This window comes from Homarus americanus, unplaced genomic scaffold (assembly GCF_018991925.1).
Source record: "Homarus americanus isolate GMGI-L3 unplaced genomic scaffold, GMGI_Hamer_2.0 scaffold59514, whole genome shotgun sequence".
Classification (NCBI taxonomy): Eukaryota; Metazoa; Arthropoda; class Malacostraca; order Decapoda; family Nephropidae; genus Homarus; species Homarus americanus.
In genome coordinates, this window is record NW_024722406.1 from 300,942 (window position 1) to 317,500 (window position 16,559).

Sequence of the window (16,559 nt, forward strand, 5' to 3'; positions counted from 1 at the left end):
CTCCAACACCACCACAGTTAAGTGACCTCCAACACCACCACTCACCACATTTAAGAACCTCCAACACCACCACCACCAACAGTTAAGAACCTTAACACCACCACCACTACAGTTAAGGACCTCCAACACCACTACAGTTAAGGACCTCCAACACCACCACCACATTTAAGAACCTCCAACACCACCACCACCAACAGTTAAGAACCTCCAACACCACCACCACCACAGTTAAGGACCTCCAACACCACCACAGTTAAGGACCTCCAACACCACCACAGTTAAGGACCTCCAACACCACCATCACCAACAGTGTGAGTGGTTCTCCAACATTCACAATAATTCAGTGGCAGTTCTCATGGTCTGTAAGGTTCAACTCGGCGCTATTTGTCGATATATCCTTGCTGAGAGAGAGTTGAGAGAGAGAAAGAGAGAGAATAGAGAGAGAATCTATCCCTCTAAAGTGTCTCTTTTTCTCTGTCTCTCTCTTATCTCTCTGGGGTTCGTTATCTTCTAAAATCTGGATGTTTATTTGGTAACTGAATGAGACAGACAGACAGACAGACAGACAGACAGAGAGACAGACAGACAGAGAGAGGAGGGGGGTCGTCGAGGGTTAGGGGGAGTATTTCAGAGGGGTGCTACTAGGGGGGGTCTCGGCCCCTCCCCCCTACCACAAATCCTGGTTTCTATTGGCTGCGGAAGTCTACAACTCCGCCCAGTCACTAACGCGGAAGATGCCGGAGGTGCTCTGTTGTCCCGTTTATATACGCCGATATCTCTCCCGTTTTCTCCTCTCTTACCGTTTTTCCCCATACAGATTAAACCACAGATTAAAATAGTATTATATCCATCGTCTAAATCTAACGAGGTGTAGGAAATGTGGCTAGTATCTAAGGGAATGAAATCGGGGTGAAAAATCAATGTCGACGGAAGTTTTCGGCATCGTTTCTCTCTCTCTTTCTCTACCTCTCTCTCTCTCACTGTCTCTCTCTCTCTCTCTCTATCTCTCTCTGTTTCGGCAACCTCGATGGTACCTCTTGATATTGGCTGCCATGGCGGAAAGTTGAGCACTCGCACTGCCGCGCCCACAAGCACAGCACAACCGGTCTTCAGCCGCCACATCCGAACCGGTTATACGCCTTTAAAACCGGATAAAAGAGAGAGAGAGATAAGAGAGACAGAGAGACATACACCAATATAGGACTGGGCTAACTTACTGTACACCCTCTTCCCAAATATTATCCCATTTTGGTGGATTTCTGACTTATTTCTTCTCTCTCACATCACGGCTTCGAATCCCTCCTCTTGAGACCTTCTGTGAACCGAATCCTTGTTGAGGTGTTCCAGTGTGCTCCCAGCGGTGTTCCAGTGTGCTCCCAGCGGTGGTCCAGTGTGCTCCAACGCGCCATTAACTCAGTGTTTTTTTAGTGTTTGTTTACCGCTATACGCCATCAAAGAGGTGTTGTGATCAGTGGCTCCCGTGGTCAATGGAGGTGTCATACTTCCCACAGAACTGACCTAGTGTGACCTGCGTCGACCTAGTGTGACTCCCAGTTGACTTAGTGTGACCCGCGTCGACCTAGTGTGACCCCAGTTAACTTAGGGTAACTTAGTGTGACCCCGCGACGATCCAGTGCGTTTCCAATTGACGTAGTGACTTAGCGTGGCTTAGTAGACCCCAGTTAATTTAGGGCGAATTAGTGTGACCCTGCATCGACCTAGTGTGTTCCCAGTTGACATAGGGTGACTTAGTGTGACCTAGTATGACTGCTTCGACTTAGGGTGACCTAGTGTGCCCTCGTGGTAATCTAGACTGTGTTAGTGTGACCCCCAATTGACTTAGGATAAATTAGTGTGACCTGGGCTGTGTTCCTGCTGACCTAGTGTGACTTAGTGTGATCCTAATTGTCTCTTAGGGTGAATTAGTGTGACTCAAACCACCTTTAGACCTTAGGGTGAATTCTGATAACCTTAAACACCTTCTCGCTTAATTAGGGTGACCTCTAATGAGCCAAACAACTCTCACACGTAACTAGGGTGACCTCTAATGAGCCAAACAACCCTCACACGTAACTAGGGTGACCTCTAATGACCCTAACAGCCCTCGTACGTAACTAGGGTGAACTAGGGTGACCTCTAATGACCATGTTGGACTTAAAGAGCTCCACCCCTGACTATCTACCAAGAACTGGCCCGCTCTCCAACTTCTCAATGCTCTTCACGGGTAATTATATAGGTCGATATACCCTTCTTCCTCTCAGTGTTGTGGTGGTTGTAGAGTAGTTAATAAGCTTGTTAGAGGTTGTAGAGTAGTTAATGAGCTTGTTAAGGGTTGTAGAGTAGTTAGTGAGCTAGTTAAAGGTTGTAGAGTAGTTAGTAAGCTTGTTAGTAGTAAAAGAATAGTTAATGAGCTTGTTAGTGGTTATAGAATAGTTAGTAAGCTTGTTAAGGGTTGTAGTGCAGTTAGTGAGCTTGTTAGTAGTTATAGAGTAGTTAATGAGCTTGTTAGTGGTTGCAGAGTAGTTAATGAGCTTGTTAGTTGCTGTATAGTAGTTAATGAGCTTGTTAGTTGTTGTAGAGTAGTTGAGCTTGTTAGTGGTTGTAGAGTAGTTAGTAAACTTGTTAAGGGCTGTCGCGCAGTTAGTAGGCTTGTTAAAGGTTGTAATTTCGTTAGCGAGGCTATTCACGGGTTCGGGGTTGTTAAATTGCTTGTTGTGACAGTTTGAGAATAGTTACCAGTCGTTAACGTGCTTATTAAAGATTGTAAAGTTGCTAGCGAGGTTGTTTGCGCTTGTAGGGTTGCTAGCCTAGTTACCGGGTGAGCTCTAGGGGTATTTATACGCTATTTCTTTAGTTAGGACTTTGTTAGTGATAGTTAGAGAGCTGTTAGCGGGGTTGTTAATGATTCAGGCGGTAGTTAGTGGTAATAGACTTGGTAGGACCTTGTTAGAGAGCTGTTAGCGTGGTTGTTAATGATTCAGGCGGTAGTTAGTGGTAATAGACTTGGTAGGACCTTGTTAGAGAGCTGTTAGCGGGCTTGTTAGTGACTCAGGCGGTAGTTAGCGGTAATAGGCTTGTTAGAGAGCTATTAGCGGGTTTGTTGTGATTCAGGCGATATTTTGCGATAATTGGCTTGTTAGAACCTTGTTAGTGATGACTGTCAATTTGTTAAGGGTCCATAAGATAGTTAAGGATAGCTAGCGTGCTTTGTTTGCCGCCCACATTGTAGTTAGCTTGTTAGAGGCTTGTTAGATATAACTTAAATGACTCAAATGGTAGTTAAGGATAGTTAGCGCATTTTATTTGACATCCGTGAAGTGGTTTAGCGTAGTTGTTAGCTGTGGGATAGTCAGCGATTGTTAGCGGTTGTTGTGGTAGATGCTAGTGGTTGTTGGTGTAGTTGTAGTGTAGGTGCTAGTTTACTCCTAACGTGATGCTAGTAGTTGTGGTTGAGGTTAGTGGTAGTTTTTGGTGTAATGGTTGTTAGCGATTGCTTTTGCGGCAGATGTTAGTAGTTGTAATTGTGGTAGAAGGTAATAATTGTTGTTGTTGTTGAAGAATTGATGTTGCGTCAGATTTCACCATCCTGCAGGTAGTTGTGGTAGTTGATAGTGGTGATTGTTGTAGTAATAGTTGTTAACGATTGTTGTTGCGGCATATAGGAGTGGCAGTAGCTGTGGTAGTTGGTAGCAGTAATAGTTATGGTAGTAGTAGTAGTTGTTGTGGTAGTTGAAGCGATTGTTGTAGTATTATTGTTGTTGTTATTATTATTATTGTTATTATTATTATTATTATTATTATTATTATTATTATTATTATTATTATTATTATATTTCTTATTTATATTGACTATATAGGGAAAAATTAATTGGATTCTGTGTTATATTTACTAATTAATTATATCAGCGTTATAATAATGTGTTGTAACTACCATTAACTAGAGGTTGTTAACGACGTGTATAATGGGGTTATTAGCATTTGAACAACCCTTAGCGATAGTAACAACTCGCTCCGAAAATGCATAAAATAACAGTAATGTTTTTTTGAGTTAACGCAGAAGGATGATTTTTGAGATATATAGAGATAGTTAGAGATAAAGGTAGTTAGAGGTAGTTTACAGATAGTTAGAGATAGTCAGAGGTGGTTTGAGATAGTTTAGATAGTCAAAGCTGGTTAGAGATAGTTAGAGATAGTCAGTGGTGGTTAGAGGTAGTTAGAGATAGTTAGAGGTAGTTAGAGATAGTTTAGAGAAAGAGAACACCTCAAATTTTATATCTAACATTACCTAAATAGGACCTTTAATAGGTTAGGTTAGGTTCTAACATGGCCCTGAAAGGTTCGAACAAGGATGGCCATAACAGGTTTGAACGTGGCCACAAAAGGTTCGAACATGGCTATAAAACGTTTGAAGATGGCCACAAAAGGCTCGAACATGGCCACAAAATGCTCGAAAAGGCTACAAAGGTTCGAACATGGCCACAAAAGTTCGAACATGGCCACAAAAGTTCGAACATGACCACAAAAGCTCGAACATGGCCACAAAAGATTCGAACATAAGCTTATTATTAAACGAACCCTTTTTTATTCAGGGTGGATGAACAGCCATGAATAATTCAATGTGTGTGTGTGTGTGTGTGTGTGTGTGTGTGTGTGTGTGTGTGTGTTTTACTTCACATCTGTATAGTCTACGTCACAACTCCACAAACTGACGTCACTGATTCATCATAGTCGTCACCACACCAGCTGATATTACGCTAATGTTTACTTTTCTTTGTTTACATATTGCGTATGAATGAAATCTATGACGTCATAATTTTCGCGGGAATTTTTTTTTTAACCTTTGAGAATTAACTTAAAAATAACTTTATTGGTTATTTAAGATATTTATTCGAGTAATGTTATTTATATGTTATTGATGATACTGTGGTTATTTAAATCTTAGAGGTATTTTTATAATGTTTAATGATGTGTATGTTGTGTATACATTTGATTATACATACATGCATATATACACTACTACCCATTCAGTATACATAGGTATATACTCACCGCTACCCTTTCATTATACACACCACTAACCCCAACATACACACATACACACCACCATACACACACACACACACACACGACTACCCATCCAAAATACACACATATACACACACACATACACCACTACCAGCAACATACACACACCACTACCCGCCCAACATACACACTGTATGGGGTGTGTATACCCTGAGTTGTATTTTTCCTCTATTGATGTAGTATATAAAACATTAAATTCATTTATGTATTGTTAAGAGGAGGGGGTGAAGAGGGGGAATGGAAGGAGGAGAGGGAGGTAAGGGTGTGGGGAAGAATGGTTAATGTCAGGGGAGGTTAAGGGCGTTATCCATTTAAGGATGGAAAGAGGGGTGGGGGATTGAGGATAGATAGATAGATAGATAGATAGATAGATATTTGCGACCCACACAAACTATCACTTAACCCACCCTACCACCCCAACCCACCCTACCCCACCCCAACCCACCCTCTCACACCCTCCCCACCCTCTCCATCTCATTCAACACCTGTCAACCCTCTCTATCCCTCTCCTCCCCCCCCCCAACACACTCTCGTGGTTCTGAGTGTGAAAATGCATCCTTTGTCAACAGAGAGAAACGATTCGCCTTTTTGTTGTTGTGTTCTTTAGGGTGTGTGTGTGGGCCAGGGGTGAGGGGGTAGTTGTTAGGTGGTGGTAGTAGTAGTGGTAGTGGTAGTAGTAGTAGTAGTAACAGTAGTAGTAGTAGCAATAAACTACTACTACTAAAATACTACCACTACCACCACCACTACTGCTACCATCAAATACGACCCAAAGGTCACCCTCGTTACCATCAACAGTCGCTTGGGTCAGCTAACAGCCCAATTGGCCACAGTTCGTCTGGTCGGTAGTTCACGCTTGTTAACTCTTGTGAAGTGATTTTTAATGAATCTTTATGACGTGTATTGAACGGATTGGTCATAGTTCGTTATTAAGGGATTATATGGATGGGTGTGTGTGTGTGTGTGTGTGTGTGTGTGTGTGTGTGTGTGTGTGTGTGTGTGTGTGTGTGTGTGTGTGTGTGCGTGTCTGTCTTGTCTTGTCTGTCTGTTTGTTTATCTTTATTACACTGAACACTCCTTCCTTCCCTCAACCCCTCCTTCCCTCCTCCTCTACCCATTCCTCCTTCCTCTCCCTTCCTCCCTCCTCCCTTCCCCTTCCTCAACCCCTCCTTCCCTCCTCCTCTACCCATTTCCTTCCTCCCTTCCCCCTTCCCCCCCTCAACCCCTCCTTCCCCTCCTCCTCCCATTCCTCCTCCCTATCTCCCTTCCCTCCTTACCCCTCCTCCCCCTTCCTCCTTCCTCAACCCCCTCCTTCCTCCTCCCTCACACCGCTCATTAACCCTCCCTCCTCTCCGTATTCCCCCTCCCTATTTTTCCCTCTCCTTCCTCCCTCCTTATCTCCTCTCTCCCCCTCTCCCTTCATCCTCATCCTCCTCAACACACCGTAGCCATAGTCTCTCCCCCTCCCCTCTATCCCCTATCCCCCCCAACACGGCCAGGACACAGAAGACCTAAAACTCAAGCCAACAAGGCGAATCTAATTTAGTTATCTCAGTTCGACGCCCAGCACGTCTTGTGTGGGGAGAGAAGGAGGGGGAGTGAGAGAAGGAGAGGGAGGGACGGAGAGGGAGGGACAGACAGACATACAGACACAGCCACACAAACACAGCCCACAGACACCACACAGACAGACAGCCATACAGACACACAGCCATACAGACAGACAGCCATACAGACAGACAGACACAGCCACAGACAGACACATACAGCCATACAGACAGAGACATACAGACACACAGACAAACACATACAGACACACAGACAGACAGACACAGCCATACAGACAGACACATACAGCCATACAGACAGACACATACAGACACACAGACAGACAGACACACAGACAGACACATACAGCCATACAGACAGACACACAGACACATACAGCCATACAGACAGACACATACAGCCATACAGACAGACACATACAGACACACAGACAGACACATACAGACACACAGACAGACACATACAGACACACAGACAGACACATACAGACACACAGACAGACACATACAGCCATACAGACAGTCACATACAGACACACAGACAGACACATACAGACACACAGACAGACACATACAGACACACAGACAGACACATACAGCCATACAGACAGACACAGTATACAAGACATACTAACAGTGTTTCTCTGCCTTTACAGACCCCAGCTACAAGTCAGCGTGGGGGTCGCCCGCTTCCCCCGCCTCTCAGACACAAGGTGAGTCAGCCAATCACAGCCCAGTATTTTGTTTCATTTACCAATCACAGCCCAGGATCTTACTATATCCACCAATCACAGTTCAGTGTTTTGTTTCATCCACAAATCAGGGGCCAGGATCTTACTATGACTACCAATCATAATTCAGTGTCTTGTTTCATCCACGAATCACAGCCTAGGTTCTTACTATTATCACCAATCACAGTTCGGTGTTTTGTTTCATCCACCAATCAGAGCTCAGGATTCTTTTCCATCTACCAATCAAAGCTCTTCCCGTTTTCTATAAATAAATTCACCAATCACATCCCACTTCCCGTTTTCTAAAGATAAATGCACCAATCACAGGCCAGGACCCACTTTTTACCATATTATCTCCACCAATCATCTTCAAGAACGCATTTACCCCCTACTTATTCCCGCCAATCACAGTCCTTGGTCTCCATTGCCCTTTTTGTATCCTCCAATCATAATCGAGATTCTATTGTTACTTATATTCTATCCACCAATCACCGTCTTTTAGCCCTAAATGTGACCACAGAGGGAGAGGAGAGAAAGAGAGAGAGAGAGGGAGAAGTGAGAGAAAGAGGGAGAGAGAGAGGGAGAAAGAGTGAAATAGAGGAGAATTAAAGAAAGGGGAGAGAAGTGAGAGACAGAGAGGTGAGAGGGGAAAGAAGTGAGAGAGAGGGGAGAGAAGTGAGAGAGAGGAGAGAGAAGTGAGAGACAGAGAGGTGAGATGGGAAAGAAGTGAGAGAGAGGGGAGAGAAGTGAGAGACAGAGAGGTGAGAGGGGAAAGAAGTGAGAGAGAGGGGAGAGAAGTGAGAGACAGAGAGGTGAGAGGGGAGAGAAGTGAGAGAGAGGAGAGAAGTGAAGAGACAAGAGGGTGGGGAGGTAGTGAGAGACAGAGAGGTGGATGGGAAAAGTGTGAGAGAGGGAGAGAGTGAGAGACAGAGAGATTGAGAGGGGGAGGATGCTGTGAGGAGAGGGAGAGAGTGAGAGACAGAGAGAGGGTGAGGAGGAGAAGTGAGGGGAGAGAAGTGAGACAGAGAGGGTGAGAGGGAGAGAGTGAGGAGGGAGAGAGGCTGAGAGAGGAGAGTGGCCTGTGGCGTCCCGTTTGACTGGCCCTCAGGCGAAGGTCTGCTGGGGGGGAGGGAGAAATGAAGTGAGAGAGACAGACGGAGAGAGACAGACAGGGGAGATAAAGAGACAGAGGGAGAGACAGAGAGAGTTGAGGAATAAGGGCAGCCAAGATAGATAGATATACCTGTCTCTCCTCTTCTCTCTCTCTACTCTCACTCACTCTCTCTCTCATCCACCTACCTACTCTCTCTCTCTCTCTCATCCACCTACCTACTCTCTCTCTCTCTCTCTCATCCACCTACCTACTCTCTCTCCTGTCACATCCACCTACCTACTCTCTCTCTCTCTCTCCTCCTCTCTCTCTCCTCTCTCTCTCTCTCTCTCTCTCTCTCTCTCTCTCTCTCTCTCCTCTCTCTCTCACTCTCACTCTCTCTCACTCTCTCACTCTCTCTCACTCTCTCTCATCTCGTCAGCTGGGACCCGGAAATAACTCACTAACCAACAGCCAATATTTATTCGTCCAAAACTAAATCGCTCGAGTCACTAATCAGATCAAGGGAGTTCTTTTTAGCTCAGTGTTACGCCATCACGAGACGGTAATAGGCAGTGGGTAATAGGTGAGAAATAGGCAGGGGGTTGGCTGATGAGATTACCTGAGGTTATAGGTTGTGTAAAAGATTGTAATTGGTGTTGGAATGGGGTGGTTGTGTGGTGGTGTAGGCAGGGGGTTGGCTGATGAGATTACCTGAGGTTATAGGTTGTGTAAAAGATTGTAATTGGTGTTGGAATGGGGTGGTTGTGTGGTGGTGTGGTGGTGGGGTGGTGGTGTGGTGGAATTGGTTGTGTGGTGGTGTGGTGGTGTGGTGGGGGTGGTTGTGTGGTGGTGTGGTGGTGTGGTTGTGTGGTGTTGGGGTGTGGTGGTGTGGTGGGAGGGTGGTTGTGTGGTGGGGTGGTGGGGAGTGGTTTGTGTGGTGGTGTGGTGGTGTGGTGGGGTGGTTGTGTGGTGGTGTGGTGGGGTGGTTGTTATTGGTGGTGTGGTGGGGTGGTTGTGTGGTGGGGTGGTGGTGTGGTGGGGTGGTTGTGTGGTGGTGTGGTGGTGTGGTGGGGTGGGATTTGATGTGGTGGTGTGGTGGGGTGGTTTATTGGTGGTGTGGTGGGGTGGTTGTGTGGTGGGGTGTGGTGGTGTGGTGGGGTGGTTGTGTGGTGGTGTGGTGGTGTGGGGTGGGGTGGTTGTGTGGTGTGGTGTGTGGTGGGGTGGTTGTGTGTGGTGGGGTGGTGGTGTGGTGGGTGGTTGTGTGGTGGTGTGGTGGTGTGGTGGGGTGGTTTGTGTGGTGGGGTGTGGTTGTGTGGTGGTGTGGTGGGGTACTTGTGTGGTGGGGTACTTGTGTGGTGGGGTGGTGGTGTGGTGGTGTGGTGGTGTGGTGGGGTGGTTGTGTGGTGGTGTGGTGGGGTGGTGGTGTGGTGGGGTGGTTGTGTGGTGGTGTGGTGGTGTGGTGGGGTGGTTGTGTGGTGGTGTGGTGGGGATGGTTGTGTGGTGGTGTGGTGGGGTGCTTGTGTGGTGGGGTGGTGGTGTGGTGGTGTGGTGGGGTGGTGGTGTGGTGGGATTGGTTGTGTGGTGGGGTGGTGGGGTGGTGGTGTGGTGGTGTGGTTGTGTGGTGGATTGGTTGTGGTTGTGTGGTGGGTTAGGTTAAGTTAGTGTTTGATAGGGGGTTAGTGTTTGGTTAGGTTAGGTTAGATTACGTTAGTTTACTGTTAATATTAGATGAGATAAAAATAGGATGAATTAAATAGTTGAAAATTGGTCTGGAAGTAATTGACTAAAATAGGTAAAAAAAATACGAAGTAAATTGCAGTAGTAATTGGCAGATCTGGAATTGGGATGATGGTTCATTGAGGTGTAGGAATTGGTGATATGAATAGGTAATAGGATGGATAGGTGGGTAGATAGATAGATTAAAATAGGGGAAAATAACAGAGGATAAGTAATAGATATATCTAATAGGGCTAAATAGGGAAGGCTAGATGGATAGAGGCGTCAAAAATTGGGTTACGTAGTGTAAAAATTGGATGAAATCTACATCTGCCATCACAAAGTAGTCCCATGACGTCATCTCAGTGACGTCATGCAGGTTGATGACGTCATAGATTGTTGACATAATTGCGCTCTGCCATTGGTTGAAAAAGCAAATAAACTTTAATTGTTCGGAAAAAATGTTGCCAGATGAGGCTTTTTTTTATTGTGTTTTTAAAGTTATTTGTTTTTAATTTGTTTTTAACGAGATTTTAAATTTAGTTACAAATTCTATCGAAATATTTAGAGAATGAAAAATATATATGAAGATTGTTGTTGGTTGTGTTAATATTGTATTGTGGCAACTCTCTCTCTCTCTCTCTCTCTCTCTCTCTCTCTCTCTCTCTCTCTCTCTCTCTCTCTCACTATATTTACCCACAGAAGTCTTATCGACCAATCAATGAACTCCGTTGAACAGCCACCAATCAGAATACACCATTGAACAGCCAATCAAAACACACCATTGAACAGCCAATCAGAGCCTCGTTCACCTTGTAGATATGACGTCACGGAGGGGTGATTAGTAAGGTAATTAGGGGAGATATTATAGAGTAATTAGATGTGATTTAAATGGTGGTGATTACTGTAAGTAGTAGTGGTTGATGGTGGTGGTGATTGTTGTAGTTGCTCTCTCTCTCTCTCTCTCTTTCTCTCTCTCTCTCTCTCTCCCATCCCCTAATTTTAATTCTCCTCACACCTCACCTCTCTCTCTCTCTCTCTCTCTCTCTCTCTCCCTCTCTCTCTTTCTCTCTCCCCTCAATAATCATCAGTCGACGGTCCTTAATTATAGGTAATCAGCGGGCAATTATCTGTATAATTTGTCGCTTCAGTTCACTCCTTCGAACCCGGATTCACAAGAACGGATATATAGGATTCACTGCTTCGAACTCGGATTCGTTGTTTCGAACCTGGATTCACTCATTCGAATCCGGGTTCATGTAAACTGGAATTTGTTCCTTGGATACCGTGTGTTTGTGTGTGTGTGTGTGCGTGTGTGTGTGTGCGTGTGTATGTGTGTATACGTAATCATGTGTGTGTATCCATGCATGTGTGTATGTAATCATGTGTGTGTGTGTGTATGTGTTTATACGTAATCATATGTGTGTGTACGTAATCATGTGTGTGTCCATATACCTGTACACACACACAACCAACGCTACACACAGACATACAACATGGCGACCTTACACTAGACCATCATCACAATAGCGTCCCGTTTTCTTTAACACTTGGCTCACTCAACCCTACGGGGGAGACCAGCCTTATTTTATTATCATATCTATCCATCTATCCATCTATCTATCCATCTATCCATCTATCTATCCATCTATCTATCTATTTATCCATCTAACTCTCTATCTATCTATCTTTCTATCTATCTATCTATCCATCTATCTATCTCTCTATCTATCTATATATCCATCTATCTATCCATCTATCTATCTATATATCCATCTATCTAGCCATTTATCTATCTATATATCTATCTATCTATCCATCTATCTACCTATATATCTATCTATCTATCCATCTATCTATCTATATATCAATCCATCTATCTATCTATCCATCTATATCTAATCCATATGGGTGATTTAGCATGTAGAGGGCGCGACGTAGTGGGCGTGCAGAGGTGTAGTGGCCGTGTAGAGAGCGAGTAGTGGCGTGCAGTGGGCGTGTAGAGGCGTGCAGTGGGCGTGTAGAGGCGTGCAGTGGGCGTGTAGAGGGCGTGCAGAGGTGTAGTGGCGTGTGTAGTGGCGTGCAGTGGGCGTGTAGAGGCGTGCAGTGGGCGTGTAGAGGGCGTGCTAGTGGGGCGTGTAGAGGCGTACAGTGGGCGTGTAGGGCGTAGTGGCGTGTCGTGACGTGCAGTGGACGTGTAGAGGGCGTGTAGTGGCGTGTCGTGACGTGTAGAGGGCGTGTAAGGGCGTGGTGACGTCCCTCTAGCGGAAAAACACACAAGGCGCGGATAGAAGCGATGAAGGCGAGGGACGAGAGAAAAACGCCGGTGTCGACTGTCGAGGCGGTTACGGGGCGTGGTGGGGCGTGTACAAGGCGTGGTGGGGTGTGTACAAGGCGTGGCGTGGTGTGTACAAGGCGTGGCGGGGTGTGTACAAGGCGTGGCGGGGTGTGTGTGGCTGGTGTGTACAAGGCGTGGCAGGGGTGTGTACAAGGCGTGGCGGGGGGCGTGTACAAGGCGTGGCGGGGCGTGTACAAGGCGTGGCGGGCGTGTACAAGGCGTGGCTGGGTGTGTACAAGGCGTGGCGGGTGTGTACAAGGCGTGGCAGGGTGTGTACAAGGCGTGGCGGGTGTGTACAAGGCGTGGCGGGGTGTGGCGAAACTTTTCAAGGCGTGTACCAGACGTTGAAGGCGCGGGGCGAGAAGGAAAAAAAATACGGTGTCGAGGCGTGTACGTGTAGGCAGGCGTGGCGGCGAGTGGCATAGAAGGCGTGGCGAGATATCTACGAAGTCTGGCGTGACATGTGTTGGAGGGCGTGGCAAATTATAGAAGGCGTGGCGAGATGTCTGTGAGTCCTGGCAGGGTGGTAAGGTGTCTACGAGGCGAGTACGGGCGTGGCGAGGCGTGGAGGGCGTGTGGCGAGGTGGCGAAGTGTCTACGAGCCGTATACGGGCTTGGCGATGTGTGTAGGGCGTGGCGAGGCGTGGAGGGCGTGTGTTGACCTTTCTGGAGCAGGTCAATACACGGTCACACCTTATTAGATGTTAACCATTGAAGCAGAAGATGGCTGGAGGGGTCAACCAGTCCCCCCTCCCCTTCCCTCCCCTCCCCTCACCTCACCTCCATCTCCACTCATCCCCTCCCCTCACCCTTACCCCCTTACCCCCTCCCACCACCCCTCCTCGTCTCACCCCTCTCTCCATCTCCTTCATTCCCTCTCCTCACCACTACCCCCTCTCCTCACCTCACTCCCTCTCTCTCTCTCCTTCATTCCCTCTCCTCACCACCTCCTTTCATCCCCCACCCCCACCCCACTCAAGCCTCCCTTCACTCCTCTCCTCATTCCATCCCTTCTCCCTTCCTCCTCACCTCCCCTTCCTCACATTTCCTCACCCCACTCTTTCCTTTCATTCCCTCTCCTCACCCCACTCTCTCCTTTCATTCCCTCTCCTCACCTCACTCTCTCCCTTCTCCCTCTCCTCACCTCACTCTCTCCCTTCTCCCTCTCCTCCTCTCCTCACCCCCTCACCTCCCTCTCTTCACTCCCTTCTCGCCTCCATTCCCTCACTAAAAGATGAAAGAGGGAGAGAAATGACAAAGAAATAAAGGGAATAGGAAGGAAAATCAATGAAAATAAAAAGAGCAAAAAATCGATAAATTCGTAACTAAGCAAAAAAGAGAGAAACAGTATTTATTAACATCTTTTAAGAGATCGAAAAAATGGATAAAAATAAATAAAATAAAGATGTGATAACTACAATAACATAAAGAGAAACCTAAGTAATATTTTGATCGTTTAATTAAATAGAAATATATAAAATATCTCTTACTATTAGATTTATTCAAGAAAATAATCAAACTATTCAATTGTTGGCGATAATCTTAAGTAGATGTGAACCAACGACAAAAATAACAATTCTTTATTTTACCCAAAAACTATAAAGAATTTAATATTTATTGAAGTAAAAACATAAAAATTCTATAAAATATTTAAAATTCTCGTTAAATAATGAATAACAAGAGAAAGATGTGAATGAGGTGGTTTTAGAGCGATAATAATGGACCCGATATTGACAGAGACGTTTAGTGGATGTGATGCGATGACATGTAAACAAAACGGGACGCCACGATAAAAATTCTTACTAAAAATTAAATTCATCATTTATATGAGGATAAATTTTATATAATATCTTAGAATTAAATATAAAGAAAGATTTTAAGAGAGAATTTGTTGTTTTAAAATGCTGGAAGTTGATTCATATTAATATAGAATTAATCATAAAAAATTTTTTATATTTCTTCGTATAAATAAGTTAATGTACCAACTATATAACATTTAAATAAGGACAAAATACGTATAAACATCTTAGAATTAAAGAATGTTAAGAAAAATACGTATAAAATAAGAATTAGTTATAGAGGGTGAAAGCGACTTGGTGTTGGGAGAGAGATTTACCCCAGGTGACTCGTTAACCCCAGGTGACTCGTTAACCCAGGTGACTCGTTAACCCCAGGTGACTCGTTAACCCAGGTGACTCGTTAACCCCAGGTGACTCGTTAACCCCAGGTGACTCGTTACCAGACTCGTTAACCCCAGGTGACTCGTTAACCCCAGGTGACTCATTAACCCCAGGTGACCTGTTAACCCAGGTGACTCGTTAACCCAGGTGACTCGTTAACCCCAGGTGACTCGTTAACCCCAGGTGACTCGTTAACCCCAGGTGACCTGTTATCTTGAAAACATTACGGAACTAAAATTTTCTCAAAGTTCTTATTAAATATTAACTTAATATACTTTCCTTAAAATCAAAATTATACAAAATACCTTAGAATTGATTTTTATTATAAAGAAAAGTTTTAAAAGTGACTTAGAGGTTTTAAAAGACTGAAAAACGACTCAATATTGACGAAAACCTTTACCAGATGTGATTTAAGCGGATGTAAACAAACGCGAAATACCACAAATTATAACTACATTTCACGATGATAACTCCCTAAACACGTCATTCATCTTACTTAAAATTACCTAAAAGCCTTAAATTCAAACCTAGAGACTTAAAATTAAAGTTTGAGAAAGAGAAAGAAAGGTATTGGGTCTTCTTAAGGGAGTGGGCAGCGATGGAAAGGACAGAAGCATTTAGCAGATGTGAACCAATCAGGCCACTGAGAGGTGAAGGAGGAGGAGGGGAGAGGGCCGAGAGGGGTAGTGGCCGAGAGGGGGTAGGAGCCAAGGGGGAGTGGCTAAGGGGGCTAGTGGCCACGAGGGAGGTAGTAGGCCAAAGAGGGATAGTGTTCAAGGGGGTAGTGGTGGTCGAGAGGGGGGGGGGTGGTAGGCTGATAGGGTGCAGCAGGGGGGCTAGTAGCAACGGAGGGAGGTAGTAGTCCAAAGGGGAGGGGTAGTGGCAGATTGATTACAAATTTCATTCCATACGAAAGGAACAAATAAGAAACATGATTGACTAACAAGAGACAGACAGACAGACAGACAGATGAGACAGACAGACAGACAAATAAGACAGACAGACAGACAGACAGACAGACAGACAAATAAGACAGACAGACAGACATAAATTAATATTACATGACAAACAAAATAAAAACAATAAAGGCTACAAAATCTAAGAGACTGTTGATAGAAAGCTAAAGTAAGCTACAGACAGCTACATAAACTCACTAAAAGGCTAAAATAATCACTACAAAGCTATAATTTTACAAAGTTACAGGAAAGGTCACATAAAAGCTAAGAAAGTGAGGAGAAAGCTAATAAAACGTGACGACGAAGCTAAAATAAAATGAGAAAGGCTAAAATAAATGAAAGCTAACTAGTGACCTTATTGACCAGACGACCTTAATTTACCTTAGGGAGAAGGGAGGGGGAAGGGAGAGAGAGGGAAGGGAGAGAGGATGAGAAGTTTAAATAAGACAGAAGGGAGAGAGGGAGGGTGGGAAGGTTAAATAAGGAGAGGGAAGGAAGGGAGGTTTAAATAGGAGAGAAAGGAAGGGAGGAGGGTGGAAGTGTTAGAGGGAAAGAAGAAGGGAGGAGGGAAGGAAAGAGAGAAGAGTTGGAGGAAAAAAAGGAGAGAGAGAGATAATGTTGAAGGGAGATAGAGAGAAAGAAAGAAAGAACAAGATTGAGAGATAGTTAGAGAGAGAGAGAGAGAACAAGATTAAGAGAGAGAGAGAGAGGGTGTATAGGGTAGCACGTGGTCAGTCAGCTGTGAGCCGCTATTGTTGACATTCACTCAGCTGTTTCCCGCCAAAAAAGGGAAGAAAAACGCGCGAAAACCCGACCCTAAGATGAAAAGATACCAAATGATGTATTTTCCTTTAAAAACCACAAATATGGTTTTTATGCCGGATATATTATA

General features: G+C 45.0%; 1 protein-coding gene across 1 annotated transcript in view; it reads left to right on the forward strand.

Annotated features, from left to right (window-relative positions):
- The first annotated feature begins 1,075 nt into the window (after window positions 1–1,075).
- Window positions 1,076–16,559, forward strand: part of LOC121862750 (transcriptional regulator ERG homolog) — a 34,440-nt gene continuing 18,956 nt past the window's right edge. Inside the window, exons 1-2 of the mRNA XM_042361073.1 lie at window positions 1,076–2,236; window positions 7,310–7,366. Coding sequence (XP_042217007.1) covers window positions 2,140–2,236; window positions 7,310–7,366 — 154 coding nt within the window. The 5' untranslated portion in view covers window positions 1,076–2,139. The remainder of the gene's footprint in view (window positions 2,237–7,309; window positions 7,367–16,559) is intronic.